This window comes from Labrus mixtus, chromosome 5 (assembly GCF_963584025.1).
Source record: "Labrus mixtus chromosome 5, fLabMix1.1, whole genome shotgun sequence".
NCBI lineage: Eukaryota > Metazoa > Chordata > Actinopteri > Labriformes > Labridae > Labrus > Labrus mixtus.
Window position 1 is genome coordinate 1056934 of NC_083616.1, and position 15489 is coordinate 1072422.

Here is a 15489-nt window from a genome sequence, read left to right on the forward strand (position 1 = left end):
ATGTGCTAAGAAAAAAAATGGCGACCTGAGAATATGCATGGATCCAAAGGATCTAAATGAGAACACTAAGTGGGAACATTATCAGATTCCAAAACGTGAAGAAATCACTAGTGAAATGTCAGCTGCCAGATACTTCACAAAACTCGACGCATCACAGGGTTTCTGGCTTTTAAAACTGGATGAAAGCAGCACAAAATACTGCACCTTTAATACACCGTTTGGCCGATTTTGCTTCCTAAGACTGCCGTTTGGAATAATTTCAGCATCTGAAATATTTCATAGAGCCATGGAGCACATTATCGAGGGGCTGGAGGGAGTGCATGTCTATGTGGATGACATCGTCATCTGGGGCTCCACACTTCAAGAGCACAATGACAGGCTTACCAGAGCTCTAGAGCGGATACAAAAGCATGGATTGAAGCTCAACAAGAGTAAATGCCAGTTTGGAGCTCAGGAAATCGTTTTCCTCGGAGACAAGCTCTCTCCACAAGGTGTCGAGCCCGACCAGGAAAAGATAAATGCCATAAAGAACATGCCAAGACCCACAGACAGAACGGCTGTCCTGCGCATCATGGGGATGGTGAACTTTATAGGTAAATTCATTCCTAATTTATCTGCAAAGACGTCCTGCATTCGTGAACTCCTGCACAAGGAGAAAGATTTCAAGTGGACAACAAAGCATGAAAATGAGTGGGAAAGGCTTAAACAACACACTGACAACTACACCTGTTCTGGCATTTTTTGATCCCACAAAGAGGATCAAAGTGTCAACGGATGCATCAAAGGATGGTATCGGGGCAGTACTTCTACAGGCTGAAGGTGAGCATTGCCTATGCCTCAAGGTCCATGACAGAAACTGAATGTAGATATGCCCAGATAGAGACAGAATGTCTTGGGTTAGTGTTTGGCCTTGAGAGGTTCCACAGCTATGTATATGGTCTTCCCTCCTGCACTGTGGAAACAGACCATCGTCCACTAGTGGCCATAATAAAGAAGAACCTGAATGAAATGACACCAAGGATACAACGTCTGATGATGAAACTGCAGAGATATGACTTTGAACTGATTTATACACCAGGAAAGCACCTCATACTCGCTGATGCACTCTCACAAGCGCCCACTGGAGGCAGTGTGAGTACGACAGATGAGGATGTTCAAAGCCATGTGAACATGATTTCTTCTGCTCTTCCTGTATCTGACACAAAGTCCAAACAAATAGCCGAAGAAACAGCAAAGGATACAGAGCTGCAACGTGTCGTTGAAAATATAAAAAAATGGATGGCCTGTAGGTTCCTGTCCATTGTTTTATCACATCAGAGGTGAGCTGGCTGTCGTGAAAGGGCTGTTGGTCAAAGCAAGACAGAATCATTATTCCACAGAAGCTGAGACAGGACATTCTACAGAGGATCCACAAAGGTCATCTCGGTGTGGAGAAATGTAAAAGAAGGGCGAGAGACACAGTCTTCTGACCTGGCATCAATAAAGACATTGAGAAACTGATAAGCAGATGTGACACATGCCAGAAACACAGGAACAAGCAAACCAAAGAGCCCATGGTGGTAGCTGATGTCCCAACAGCGCCATGGTTTAAGGTAGCAATGGATTTGTTTCATCTCAAGAGTAAAGACTATTTGGTGGTCATTGACTAACTTCAACTCAAACTTCCCTGAAATGGCTTTACTATCAAACACATCATCAATGTGTGTCATAACACAAGTAAAATCCATTTTTGCCAGACATGGTATACCAAACACAGTGGTGAGTGATAATGGACCATGCTTTAACAGCAGAGAGTGGCAGCAGTTTGCAAGAAAGTACAACTTCAAACATGTGACATCTAGTCCACTGTATGCACAATCAAATGGGAAAGCTGAAAAAGGAGTCCACATCCTTAAGCAACTCCTGAAGAAAGCTGAAGACAGTGATTCAGATCCGTACCTTGCTCTACTCAGCTACAGAGCATCACCTCTCGAGTGTGGATTATCACCTGCCAAGCTGCTGATGAACAGAAAGCTGCGTACGACACTGCCAAGCTACATCAAACAAAAGAGACGTCCAAAGCTGGAACGAAGACTGCAGCATCAGAAGATGAAACAGAAGTCATTTTATGACAAAACTGCCAAGCAGCTTCCCACACTGTCAACTGACGACACAGTCAGGACTGAGGAACCTAATGGTTGGAAAACAAAAGCCACTGTTCTTCAAGAAGTAGCTCCACGGTCATTCACCATAAAGACTGAGGAAGGACAAATCCTTAGGCGAAACCGTCGCAGTCTGTTAAAAACGCAGGAGCTCAGTGAAGAAGACAGTGAGTCTCCTACAGACAACAACACAGGCACACAAACTTTGACAGAACCTGAGGTGAGAAGATCTACAAGAGAAATCAAGAAACCTGATAGACTGAACTTGTGATTTAAGAAAATAATAATAATAATAATAATAATTAAAGGTTATGTTCTTTAGTGTGTGAGCTAATGTTTTATAGACCTTTCAAACTGTTTTTATGGTCATATAGAGGTTTGCGATGGCATCCTAAGTTTTCTAAATATTGATATGTTGCTATGACATGTTTTGGTAAGAATAGCACTGTTAACAAACCTGACACTTATTTTGTTTATACCCTGTTATGTTGCCTCAAAGGAAAGGGGATGTGATGATCAGGTGCGATTACAGTTGACCACAAGGTGGTGATAGTGGTTAATCATAAAAGCTATGAGACGGAGTTAAGTTAGATAGCCGAGGTAGAAGATGTATGCTAACTACATGTTACCGGCAATAAACAAGAGATTCGTAAACTGACAAAGGACTAATATTCTTTTGCAAACAACGAACAAAACAGTGCGGACCAAAGTATGTAAGTTGGTCTGGTTGGTGGAGAGGTGCCAGGTCACTTCCTGAGTACTGACGAGGTGCCCGTGAGCAAGGCACCGCACCCCCAACAGGTCTGGAGCGCTCTCTGTGTAGCAGCCTCACTCTGACATCTCTCCATTAATACATGCTCAGGCATGTGTGTGACTCTGGCTCGTGTAAAAAACAGAATAAATAAAATATGTAAAATGTTCCTCTGGCGCCCCCATGAGGATGACATTTGTAGATTTCAGTGAAATATCTTCCTGACTGACATCATCATCATGTCATTGTCAGCACATTGCCAGAACAATAACTGGAAGCACAGGTGCTGGCACGGACTCAGATTGTTTTTATTGCAAATATCTGCAAGGCGTAGCATAAATAAAGAAGAGCGCAGCTTCCAACCATAGACTATCAGTCTTTGTGTTTAGTTCGGATTGGGCGGCTGTGGATTAGTGGGAAGAGTCGGTCTTTGTAAACGGTGTGTGAATCTGTATGAATGGATTTGATACTTCTAAAGGTCACTTTACACAGCAGCCTGTCGGTGACCTGCGGAGTAAAAACACTTTGAGTAGTCAGAAGACTAGAAAAGAAGCTCGAGTCTGTTTACAAACGTGGCACGTCATCTTGTTATGATCCGAATAAGGAGACATTTTGAATCCTAACACCTGTAGAGAGTCGAGTTTCTTTTCACTTCTGTTTCCTGATTGTTCCCAAAACAGTGATTCATAAATCTTCTCTGATGTAGACATTTTGGTTCTTCATTAAGGAAACCATAGAGAGGAACTTGACTGTGGCTCCGTTTGACATGTGAAAGCAGACTTACCAACCTGGGGGAGTCCAGACTCCACGTGGGGTGCCATGGAACTCAGAGTGAGTCGTCTAAGATTTCAAATAACTGATCAATAAAAGAATATATCGTAGCAATCTGCCTTAATTAAGCTAGTTTAGCGTGGGCTTCATTGTCCGAAATGAACACAGGCGCCAAAATAAGTCTAACAAACTATCAGTATCTGTCTATGTCTCACCGAGTCACTCACACATCCTCCCTCTGTCCATAGTTATACACATGATAGAGACATGTGCTCTGAAATAAATATTTAATAGGGCATTGTAAAAAAAAAAAACGATCACGTATTAGTTTTGGGTGTCTGGGGTTTCCAGACTTTTGTGAAGTCATGGTGGGGTCACGGGCTAAAATAAAAGGATTGGTAACCACTAGATAAAAGTGTCGATTTGAGTATCACTTTAAAATGTTACCCCGCTGGTCAAATAACCCCCACCATGAAGATACTCGATGCTCAGTGGTTGAGTCGGTGCCTTGCAGGTATTTGCAATCCATGATTGGCCATTTGGCTAATCAGAGGCGGGACTTAAGATAAAATCAACTATTCTTTCCATAAAAACGAACAAATACATGTGATTTTCAACAAACTTTAAATCGTGAATTTGCTCTTAAATCTTTGTTTTTGAGTCCTTAAAGGATCAATCTAAGAATATTTATACTTTACACGATAACAGGCTCATTAGTGGTGATAGAAAGGGTATATTTTCTTAAAATTCATTTGCATGTGTGCCCTCAAACTCCAGGCCATCCCTACATACGTCCATGCACCAGGTGGGCCCCCCAAGTCAAAACGGTCTGGACACGCCCCTGCTTGTGTTCTGCTTCTTGCCTTTCTAACAATAAATGAATAAGTATAAAATATAAGGGGACAGTGGGGGTCCCCAGCTGACATGTTTGGGATGGGCGCCCCGTCACTAAACACAATTGAAATGAAAGTTGACACAGGTGAGTAAACTCTTCATATGACAGTTTTTATTTACCTGAAACCAAAGTTCATGTGATACATTGTACAATCATCTCTGAAAATACAGTACAGCAGTTTGGCAAAAAAATGCCAGTGGAAGGTCAGCCCACCGCCCTCGTGATAAAATCGGCGCATCACTGCACCGCCGCACGTCCGCCTTCCCAGATATGACGAAAAACCTGCTCCAAACATGTCGCACGTCTCAGTGCAAAGCACAAAAAGAAAAAGAAAAGGCTGTTTGGTTTTTAAATATCCCATTAAAGTTTTTCCTTAGGAAAGATGAACTGTGTTTGAGCTTATTTAACGTTTGTACTACCTGACGGATGTCTATTCTAGTTACAGATACTATACAAAGTCTAGAACACAGGTGTGGTCAAACAGATGGCTGATTCAGCGGACATGCACCACAGAATATCGTACACTTGACTGTACACGGCACTAAGAGCTGTGTCTGAAAAGATGGAGCTAAATGGTGATCTAAGGCTCTTCATGCAGGACGATGAGAGGACTGGTCCGGTGGTTCGATTTTCAGTCTATCAAATGATCCATGAACTTATGAGCCTCTGACCTTAAATTACTCGACCGACATGCAGCTGTTGGAAGATGTTCTTTGTCCGAAACACACATGCACAACACAAAACAAAAACCAAACGTTTCTGAAAGGAGTTTAGAGAAGAGGCGGGCTTTACTCGGCCTTTGCTGCGAAGGAGAAGAAGAAAAAGAGAGAGAGAAAGAGAGGAAGAATCAGATCAGTGGATGCAGGAGTCACAGGCCAGAACAGCAGATAAGTCAAATCATCATCACTTCCTGTCAGAGAAGGAGCACAGATACATGAAGGCCATGCATCGGACAAGCAGAGAATAACTAAAAACACAAGATAACCATGTCCTATGGCGTCTACGCCAGTTATCACATGCTGAAAGAATACAGTGGAACACAAACAGTTACCATGGAGACCGCTGCAAATACTAACGGCTCCTATATCTAGCGTTAGCTGGCACTTGGTGACATTAAAGGCTCCCCTTTCACTGCAGTACCATTACGTTTTATTAAGTTATTAAGATAAACTGCTAGTCATATCAAACATAATGCAGATCTGTCAATCATTCTCATGTGAGAAATGATGCGACAGCGAAGCAGCCGCTAAAAAAAAACACAAGAAGAAGAAGCAGTAGTTGCTATAAAAACAGCAGAAGAAGAATGAGCGAGCAGCAGCAGGCATGCAGGTCAAAGTGTACTCACTCTGCAGGTGAACACGTGGAAGCATTGGAAGAAACAACAAGTTAGCTTTTTACCTCATCAACTCAAAGCACTCGTTAGCCGCGGGGTTATCGGAGCGGGCGCGCAGAGAGGCTGCGAGCTACGAGCGTGAGCGTGTGAACTAGTGGAAGAAGACGCATGTGAAGCGTTTAGGAAGCGACGACATAATAAAAAAACCACAGAGAGAGATTCTACTTTGTGTGCTATGTACAGATTTACAGACTCGTCCAACGACCTGTCGTCCACGTTGTGCTCAGTTGATAAGACTAACAGCTGCTTGGTGCCTTTTTTTACATCTTCAAGTACAGTATGTGCACATTTTACATATATATTAGAAAGATCATTGTTGTTAAGATAAAAAAAAAAACAAGAAATAAGATCGGAGGTTGAGACTGGCACTCAAAAACAAAAAGAAGCTTAAACTCAAACAAAGAGAATCAAGACGACCGTGTTTTCTTCAAGTAAACAAATGAAGCGACAGACTGTATCAAAAACACGGCTAAAGTCAAACTGGTAACATATTATGGTCTGTGTGTGTGTGTGTGTGTGTGTGTGTGTGTGTGTGTGTGTGAGAGGGCGTTGTCTCTCCTGCAGAAGAAATAGGCGCTGACCTCACAGGTGTAAAAGGATCCTTTCTGAAATGGTTAAAGTCATGGTCACAAACAGCACTGAGGTAGCTGTGCTCTGCCTATTGCAGAAAATCATCGATGAATACGCACGGAGCTCAAAACTGACGGTCGAGATTCATGCCAGGGGCAAAGACACACACACACCGCCTTCGCCCCCCGAAATGAGTGTTTTACTTACCAAAGCATTCTCGTCCCCAACAACCCCGCAAAAATTACAAAATATTAATCGTTATAAAATAGTGTAAATTCTCTGTACAGCTCAACACACAGCTCCGACAAGGCGAGCTTCTCTTAGCATTCAAAACGACGGACTGAAAGAGAGAAAAGCGTGATGGTGTAATAAAAGTTATGGACTTAATAATGTCAGTCAGAGTCATTAAAATATGACGACCCCCCCTCCCCCTCCTTAAAAAAAATGTTTCAATAGAAAAGATCTGTCCGAGCATGTGCAACTGTTGACTGTGAGCTGTTGTGAATGTAAGTGTGTTATATGTGTGTGTTAATGTCCACTTCACACTGGTGCACAGGGAGGGGATCGTAGTGGAGTCAGTCAGGGCCACAACATGGCAGACACGTTAGTGTCGGTGCTGTAGATCCACAGCACCAGGGGCAGGGAGACGGCCACGAAGGGCCAGGAGATGCCGTCGGCACATGCGGACAGAGAGCAGCCTTTTCTGACCGGCTTCTCCAGATGTTTACCGAAGTCCAAGTAGTTCCTGGCAACAAACTTTAGCAGCTCGTCCAGCAGGATGACGGGCAGCGAGATCTTCAGCACCATCATCCACTGGGTCGTGTCCAGAGGGGTGATCTGGAAGATGACCTGGGAGAGAGAGAGAGTGGTTACCATGGTTACCAAAGCTGTTGGCAGCAAGAAAGATGACCTCCTGAATTACATTCTTTAATTTGTAGTGTTTTTATAGCAAAGTCGACAAGATACATTATAATCTACAACAACAAAGAAGACTAACACTCCAGGATACTTTTGAAAGAAAGAACTGGAAATTTCCATCAAGGTAAAGTAAAGAAAGAAGAAAAACAAAGACCATGGTACAACTTCAACTACCAGCTAGCTTAAAGGCTAACACCAACTGCCAGTAACTGCCAAGGGACTACAGCTAACTGAAGATCACCACAGATAACTGTTTTAAATCAGAGAAAACTAAATCAGCTAAAATGATACAAGGATGTGAGATACTCTATCGAGATCACATCACATCTGTGAAGGCAAAAAAGACTTTCAAACTAGAAGTCCTGAAAGACTCACCTGAAACAGTTGTGGCAGACTTTTCAGTAACAGAGAAAAGAAGAGTAAAGACAAATCTAATTTTTTTCACAAACAAACCAAATACATGGCATACTACTTTTACTGAAGCCTTCAGGTACATTAAGAAAAATGGAATCAGCAAAGGAAGACAAATATCTGTGTATGAAGATAGAGATACAACCAGCTCAGTGCTGACCATTAATATTTACCACAACGGTACAGTCATGGTCCAAGGATCGGAAAACTGCCTGGATCATTTTCAAAAGGACTTTCAGAACATGAAGGAGGAGATGGAAGAGAAAGAGATTGGAAACTCAACAACCTCAGAGGCAGACAACACAAGTAAGTCTGACAGCCTCACTACATCCAAAAAAGCCTAATTTCTACTGTCTCCTGAGACTACTCCCAGGTTCTCCAACAGTTTGATGACTCTGAAAGAACGTCTGTCTGTGCTGGAGAGGGAATTCATGGAGTTCAGAGAGAAAACCCTTGCTAACCTGTATCAGAAAACTTATGTTAAACAACAGAAGAACGAAACACACACTCTGATCCTCCAACAACAAGATCAGATTTAAGAACTACAACAGGCTGTGAGAGAGCTAGAGGAGGATAACCAAGCTCTTTGGATGATGATGCTGACACTGGAAATGACCATCATCAACCAAAGCAGAACAAGACAAGAAGAGGAAGAGGATCGTCAGATAATAGATGCCACCTCTCCCCCCTCTGAAATGAACCGGTCAGGATGCTCAATATCCTCAACACCTCTGTCTCTAGTCCCACCAGCCTACCCAAAGCCTTCAAGTAGAGACACACACTTCTCTGTCAGTCAACCTGAAACACAAATGAATATTGCCACACATAAAGAAATCCTGTTTATCTGTGACTCCAACGGGCGACACATCAACTTAACACGGCTGTTTCCTGAGAAAAGATCAGTGAAACTCTGGAGCCCAACCACGAGTAAGTCATGGAACATCTGTCCAGTGGAAGGTTTGAGGGAGTAGAGCAGATCATCATTCACACCGGATCAAATCCTGTTTGTGCATGTGTGTGTATTTTGGCCTCAATAAAGTATAAATTATTATTATAAATGACCTGACCAGGAGAAAAGGTAATATACCCACAGCACTGTGGCAGCTGGCAAAAAGAGCCACCGAGGACTTCCCCTCTGCAAAAATAACACCATGTGTCACAGTTGGGACTCACAGTCAATTACGCCAAGAGCTGTCAACCCAGCCAAAGGGCGGTGTTTATTGGATTGACCCTGGATTCAGGTCGTATGCTGGCCTCCCTGACACAATGCAGAGTGGAGGCCATACTCCAGCTTCTCCTCCATTTCCGGAGGGGCAGGAGGTTACAGTACAGCCTTTTCCTCAGGCTGTTGGGTATGCTAACGTCGGTAACATCAGTGGTGCCACTGGGTCTTTTGAACCTACGGCCCCTCCAGGTTTGGACAAAGGGCCTCCATTTAGATCCAAGGGTGCACAGATCCAAGAGAGTCATGGTCTCCAGCCGATGTCGCGGCCATGTCTCCAAACAGGGAGTTTCTGTCCAGAGGCGTCTTGTTGGGTATAGTACCCTCATGTCGCGAAGTGGTAATGACCGATGTCTCAACTTCAGGGCCATGTACCTGCCGGGGCCACAGAACCTGGTGGCAGACTTTCTATCTCGCCAGAAACCTCCCTCAGGGGAGTGGAGGCTCCAACCAGAGGTGATAGAGGAGATATGGCGAATATATGGCAAGGCAGAGGTGGACCTGTTTGCTTCGAGGTCCTCGACCCACTGCCCTCTTTGGTTCTCCTTGATGGAGACGACGAGTCCTCTAGGACAGGATGCTCTGGCACACCCATGGCCAGATTGACTTCTTTATGCCTTCCCACTGTTTCCTCTCATCGCAGCAACGCTACACAGATTACAGCAGGTCAACCACAGACTTTTGTTGGTTGCCCCGAACTGGCCAGGGAGGCCCTGGTTTCCATGCATGTACAGTCTTCTGAACGGAGTTCCATGGTGCCTGCCGACACAGCAGGACCTGCTCTGACAGCTGGGGGGCAGCATCTGGCATCCGACTCCGGAGCGCCTGCAATTGTGGGTATGGCCCTTGAGGGGCCTGAACCACTCCTAGCTGCTTGTGACCAAGCGGTTATCCAGACATTAAATGACTCGAGGGCACTTTATGCCAACAGGTGGAAGCTTTTTTCAGAATGGTGTAGAGCTCACAAAGAGACTCCTGAGAGTACCTCTGTGCCAGTAGTACTGCGGTTTCTGCAGTCTTTGCTAGAGAAGGAGCTCTCTGTTTCCACCTTAAAAGGTATATGTGGCTGTGATTTCGGCCAGGCATATTAAAGTTGATAACCACACCTTGGGCTCTCACACTCTGGTGAACCGGTTTCTTAGAGGAGCTCAGCGGCGAAACCCTCCGCAGGCTGTTAAGGTTCCCTCGTGGGACCTGCCTTTGGTGCTTGAAGGCCTTTGCCTCCCCCCTTTGAGCCTCTGGGGCAGGCAGGGATTGAGTGGCTGTCAGCAAAGGCTGCTTTTCTTCTGGCAATGGCTTCAGCAAAATGTGTGAGTGAGCTTCAAGCCTTGTCGGTGAGTGAGGCATGTATGCGATGGAACTCAGATGGCACAGGAGTGGCACTTTGGCCTAACCCATCATTCTTCCCCAAGAGGTTGGGGGCAAGCCACTTTAATCAGGTCATTGATATGGGAGCTTATCACCCCTCATCCCTGCAGGATGAGGAAGCCAATTCAGCAGAGCTGCTCTGCCCAGTTAGGGCTTTGAGACACTACATCCAGGCAACCTCAAGTTTTTGCCACTCTGATTGCCTGTTTGCCTGCTATGGCGGCCACAAGAAAGGACAGGCCCTGTCCAAGCAGAGGCTTTCCAGGTGGATAGTTATGGCTATTGAAAAGGCCTACAGGTCAAGGGGTCTGCCAATGCCTCTTAATATCAAGGGCCATTCCACCAGGAGTGTCTCCACTTCCTGGGCAGCACTACGGGAGATATGTGCTGCAGCCACTTGGGCCACACCATGTACCTTAGCCCGTTTTTACAGGGTAAATGTCGCTGTTCCCAGGGCACTGGCAGCAGCTGTTTTTCAGGAACCTTAAGACCGTTCACGGTGAGTTGGGATTCCTCGTGACCATGCTGGTATTAGTCATCCAGTGTTAAGAACTGCCTCTGGCGGTCAGGAAGAATGAAATAGAACGAGAGTTAAGTATGTAACCAGGGTCCTAAATTAACTTTTTGACTCACCGGCCAAGGTGGCAGGTAGATGAAAAAATTCACCGGCCAAAATAACAAATTGTGTTTTTGTGTCCTATACACATGTGTTACAGTACATTTAATTGAGAAGGCATTATGTTCTGTTTAATCAATAACAAATTTAAGTCACGTCATCAGATCAGAAAATTGAGAAATTGTAAAAACCTTTATTTTTTTCATAATGTATTATTTGTAGGCAGTAGTTCCCAGACCGGATCACGTGTGTTCCCGACTCGGCGCTCCGGTGTGTGTGTGTGTGTGTGTGTACGTTTGCGCTACAATGTATGTTGGTGTGTCTCAGCGTGCCCCGCGATGCTCACAGACAGTCATGACAGCAGAGAGAGGAGCAGGAAAAGTAGCTGCAGCTAGGCTACATCAAACGTGCTGAATACTTATAGCATGACTTTTTGATAAAACATTTACCCGCCCTGTGGCGGATAGCCCTCTGAAAAGTACTCGCCAAACTGAAAATCTACCCGCATTTGGCGCTTGGCGGGTGTTAATTTTGGACCCTGTATGTAACTACGGTTCTATGAATTCTGGATGACCGCCAGAGTTTTCCGTCACTCGGAATCTTGGCGAGAAGATTCTGAAGGGGCGTCTCACATGATGACGCAGGCTATTTAAGCTACGTCAGGCGTCATCCCAGGTCACATGACGTCACGTCACGTGACTTTGTTGATATTAAATACTCGACCTGCGCGTGCACGAGACAGACGTTAAATGTGCTGCAGTCACAGTAGACGCTCCTACCCGCTTAGTGAGGCACGGACAGTGTATGGTAGCATATCAGTGTCCATTACAAGAGTGTAATACGGTCATATAACCACCAGGGTTAGATCATTCCCGTGGAGTCATGATCGAATGAGCAGGTTCTGTAAACTCACAGGCAGAGGTTCCACGTAGAGGATGAGGAAGTGGAGGGACATGGAGAGGCAGATGGCCCCGAGGAGCCAAATGTTCTCCCAGGGAGGCATCCTCAGCAGGGACTGGTTCTCAGACAGACTGGAGGAGGAAGAGAAAAACTCAGGATATTTATTTTTAGTTTATCCTTTGTTTGTGCAAATGACCCCTAAACTGAGAGGATCCTAGTTACCTGTTTAGAGCATTGCACATCTCTATGGTGACCAGCACTGACAGCGCCATGGTCATCGGATAGGGCGACTCAAACACATGGCAGTCCAGGCCATCGAACTCAGGGTTGTCTGGGGCGCACTGGAGAAAGTGGCTCTGCAGGGTAGGAAAGCCGAGGAGTGAGGAGTGTTGGGGGGGTGTACAACATGCTGAACAATGAACTCTCAGACAGGAAGTCTTACCAGCTGGTACAGGGTAAGCTGAGGTCCATCTTCAGAGACCGTGAACCACCAGGCAGCCGCTCCCACTGTGGCCGCGCCCACATAGCCTAATAACACAAATTACATATATACCATGAACTGTTAATGTTAATGTTTGAAGTCTGAGTGACGTCACCCATCTGTTCCTGCAGGGGGCGCTGGAGTCCCATCGATGGCGGTCTCCATGCTGGAAATGCTGTCTCAGTCTAACTTTCAGTCATCCTAACGACAGGCTGAGAGCTGGAGCTGAGGCGGGTTTTAAACCTCTTGACAAACCGTTACACCACGCCCACCTGTCAATCAGGTCAGCTACACGCCTTATTGTGAATAACTCTTATCCTTCATCAAATCAAAACTGATGAGTCATCAAAACATTCACCCCCTGTACAGTGTGTGTTGATCGAGACATGAGCTAATCACACCTATTTGTTTTTTTGAACCAGACTGTAAACATGTTAATCTCTGCTGTAAAAACAGGCTTTTTAGAATGGGTGTGTATGTGACTTCCTGTGCTTCTGCAACCAGCCTCTAGTGGACACTTGAGGAACTGCAGGATTTTACACACTTCAGCATCGGCTTCATTTTTCAACACCGGAGGTTGCTGCTTGATACATACATATAAATGACATATCACACTGCAATAAGGCAACAAAACAAACCTCCGATGGCCAGGTATCTGAAGAAGAGCCAGCCAGAGATGAGGGGCTCCTTGGCGTTACGAGGAGGCTTCTCCATGATGTCCAGGTCTGGGGGGTTGAATCCCAGGGCGGTGGCGGGGAGGCCATCAGTCACCAGGTTCACCCAGAGCAGCTGAACGGGAATCAGAGCCTCGGGGAAGCCCAGTGCAGCCGTGAGGAAGATGCTAACGGGGGGAATTAGCTAGAGTTAGCGACTTAGCGAAACACTTTGCATGTTTGACCATCATCATCCCACTCACCAGACGACCTCGCCCACGTTGGAGGAGATGAGGTATCTGATGAACTGCTTCATGTTGTTGTAAATTGCTCTGCCCTCTTCCACAGCGGCCACAATGGACGAGAAGTTGTCATCGGCGAGGACCATCTCAGAGGCCGACTTGGCCACGGCGGTGCCAGAGCCCATGGCGATACCGATCTCTGCCTTCTTCAGGGCGGGGGCGTCGTTCACGCCATCACCGGTCTGAAGAGAAGAAGAGACAGTTTCAAAAAAGTATACAAGACAAACAGCGAAAAGAAAGACAAAAAAAAGAAATGCTACATTGTGGACGCCATACCATAGCAGTGATTTCATCAAATCCTTGCAGGAACTCCACGATCTTGGACTTGTGGGAAGGTTCGACACGTGCAAAACAGCGAGCGTGAGTGACCGCCTCGCGTTGATCGAACGGCGAGAGCTCGTCGAACTCTCGTCCAGTGAACGCCATGCGCTCCACGTCGTCTTCCTCGCCTAGGATACCAATGCGGCGGCAGATAGCCACAGCTGTGCCCTTGTTGTCCCCGGTGATCATGATGACGCGGATGCCGGCCTGCCGGCACAGCTTGATGGAGGCGGCCACTTCCTGTCTGGGGGGGTCGAGCATGCCGACGCAGCCAACGAAGGTCAGGTCGGACTGGAGGCGGAGAGACAAAGACAATGTGAATGTCTTTGGGAATAAAACACGTTATTACATATCCACAATTTAATGAAAACTCACCTCATACTCTACAAATTTGGGCGTTTCTGTTAATATCATGTCCTCCATTTTGGGCGGGCTGTCTCGCGTGGCCAGAGCCAGGCACCTCAGGGTGTCACGCCCGGTCCCGTAATCCCGGATCACAGACATGATCTTCTCCTTGATACCTTTGCTCAGGGGGACTTTAGTGTTGCCCAGTCTGATGTGAGTGCACCTCTCGATGACTCCCTCTGGGGCCCCCTGTGGTGCAGAGGAATCAAATATTAACAACATGGCGGTCAGGTCGGTCGGGATTCAGATTCAGATTTAGACTTTTTAGTGTCCCACAAGGGGAAATTTGCGTTGCAACAGGAGCACACAGAAGGCAAGAAACACAACATGAGGACAGCATCACCATAAAACATGGACCAAAACAAATTGGAAAATTGGACAACACAGCAAAATATAAAAACAAATAAAAACAACGCAATAAAATCAGTCAAGAGCCCGTACCAGAATGGAAATTTTCTATTACTGTATTTTTTTATTTAACTGATGTGAATATGTTTGATTTTTAACTTCTATTTTTATTTTTAATAATTATATTCCTGTTTTCTTGAGCTGCTGTAATGCAAAAATTTCCCCCACGGGGGATCAATAAAATTTATCTTTATCTTTATCTTTAAATGGAAAGTTATTAAAGTGCAAAGTGGAGGTGTGCAAATGTGCAATTCAAGTGCAAAAAGAGCAACAAATAGATAATTGTTGTTCAACATATTAATTGCACTTGGTAAAAATGAGACCTGGAGTCTTTTAGTCTTCCTCACAGGAGCTCTAAAACGACGACCTGAGGGTCAAAGGTCAAGGTCAAGTTGCAGTCAGGTTACCTTCACAAACATCTTCCCCATGGACGAGCGAGATTTGTTGGGGGTGCAGTACACAGACATGGACTTCCTGTCTCTGGAGAACTCCAGGGTGAACTCCTTCTTCATCAGCTGCTTGATCACCTGATCAGAAAAACAACAACAGACAAACAGGTTTTAAAAACCCTGCTGAGTGGAGAGAGAGAGACCCCGAGGAGCTGCTGTCACTCACAGAGTTGCAGGCGTTGGCTCTGTCGATCTTGGACAGACTCTGGACCTCAGTGTCGAAAACATTCATCTTCTCCACCAGACAGGTCAGCGCCGTCTCTGTGGCCTCGCCCACCTTCTCGTACACACCCTTCACCTGAACACAAAGAAAAAAAAACATGAGGTTCATACATTGATATCTCAGAATAAATCGTCTAGGTTTGACCCTTCAGTTCATTTCTATCAAACAGACAGGCGCAGCTTTGACATCCAGATCGTCTATGTTCTCTTTGAGGAACATTTTTAGATTTTAGTATAAAGATCTTCAGGTTTCATGTGACGGATACCGTAAAATGCAGAATATAAGCAAAGG

General features: G+C 45.4%; 1 protein-coding gene across 3 annotated transcripts in view; it reads right to left on the reverse strand.

The window, feature by feature from the left end:
* Positions 1–4647: 4647 nt before the first annotated feature.
* The window catches only part of LOC132973693 (sarcoplasmic/endoplasmic reticulum calcium ATPase 2-like), a 39081-nt gene continuing 28239 nt past the window's right edge, over positions 4648–15489 (reverse strand). The window contains exons 11-21 of one of the 3 annotated variants that reach the window (XR_009673060.1): positions 15142–15273; positions 14934–15053; positions 14089–14307; positions 13669–14004; positions 13354–13574; positions 13076–13278; positions 12399–12484; positions 12179–12312; positions 11970–12087; positions 5904–7370; positions 4648–5360 (exon numbers count right to left, since the gene is read on the reverse strand). Coding sequence is in view for 2 of the 3 variants with exons in the window: in XM_061037226.1 (XP_060893209.1) it covers positions 7101–7370; positions 11970–12087; positions 12179–12312; positions 12399–12484; positions 13076–13278; positions 13354–13574; positions 13669–14004; positions 14089–14307; positions 14934–15053; positions 15142–15273 (1839 nt within the window). In the remaining variant the exon portion in view is untranslated. Of the gene's footprint in view, positions 7371–11969; positions 12088–12178; positions 12313–12398; positions 12485–13075; positions 13279–13353; positions 13575–13668; positions 14005–14088; positions 14308–14933; positions 15054–15141; positions 15274–15489 lie in introns of all 3 variants that reach the window. The other 2 variants (XM_061037227.1, XM_061037226.1) reach the window with 2 other exon arrangements.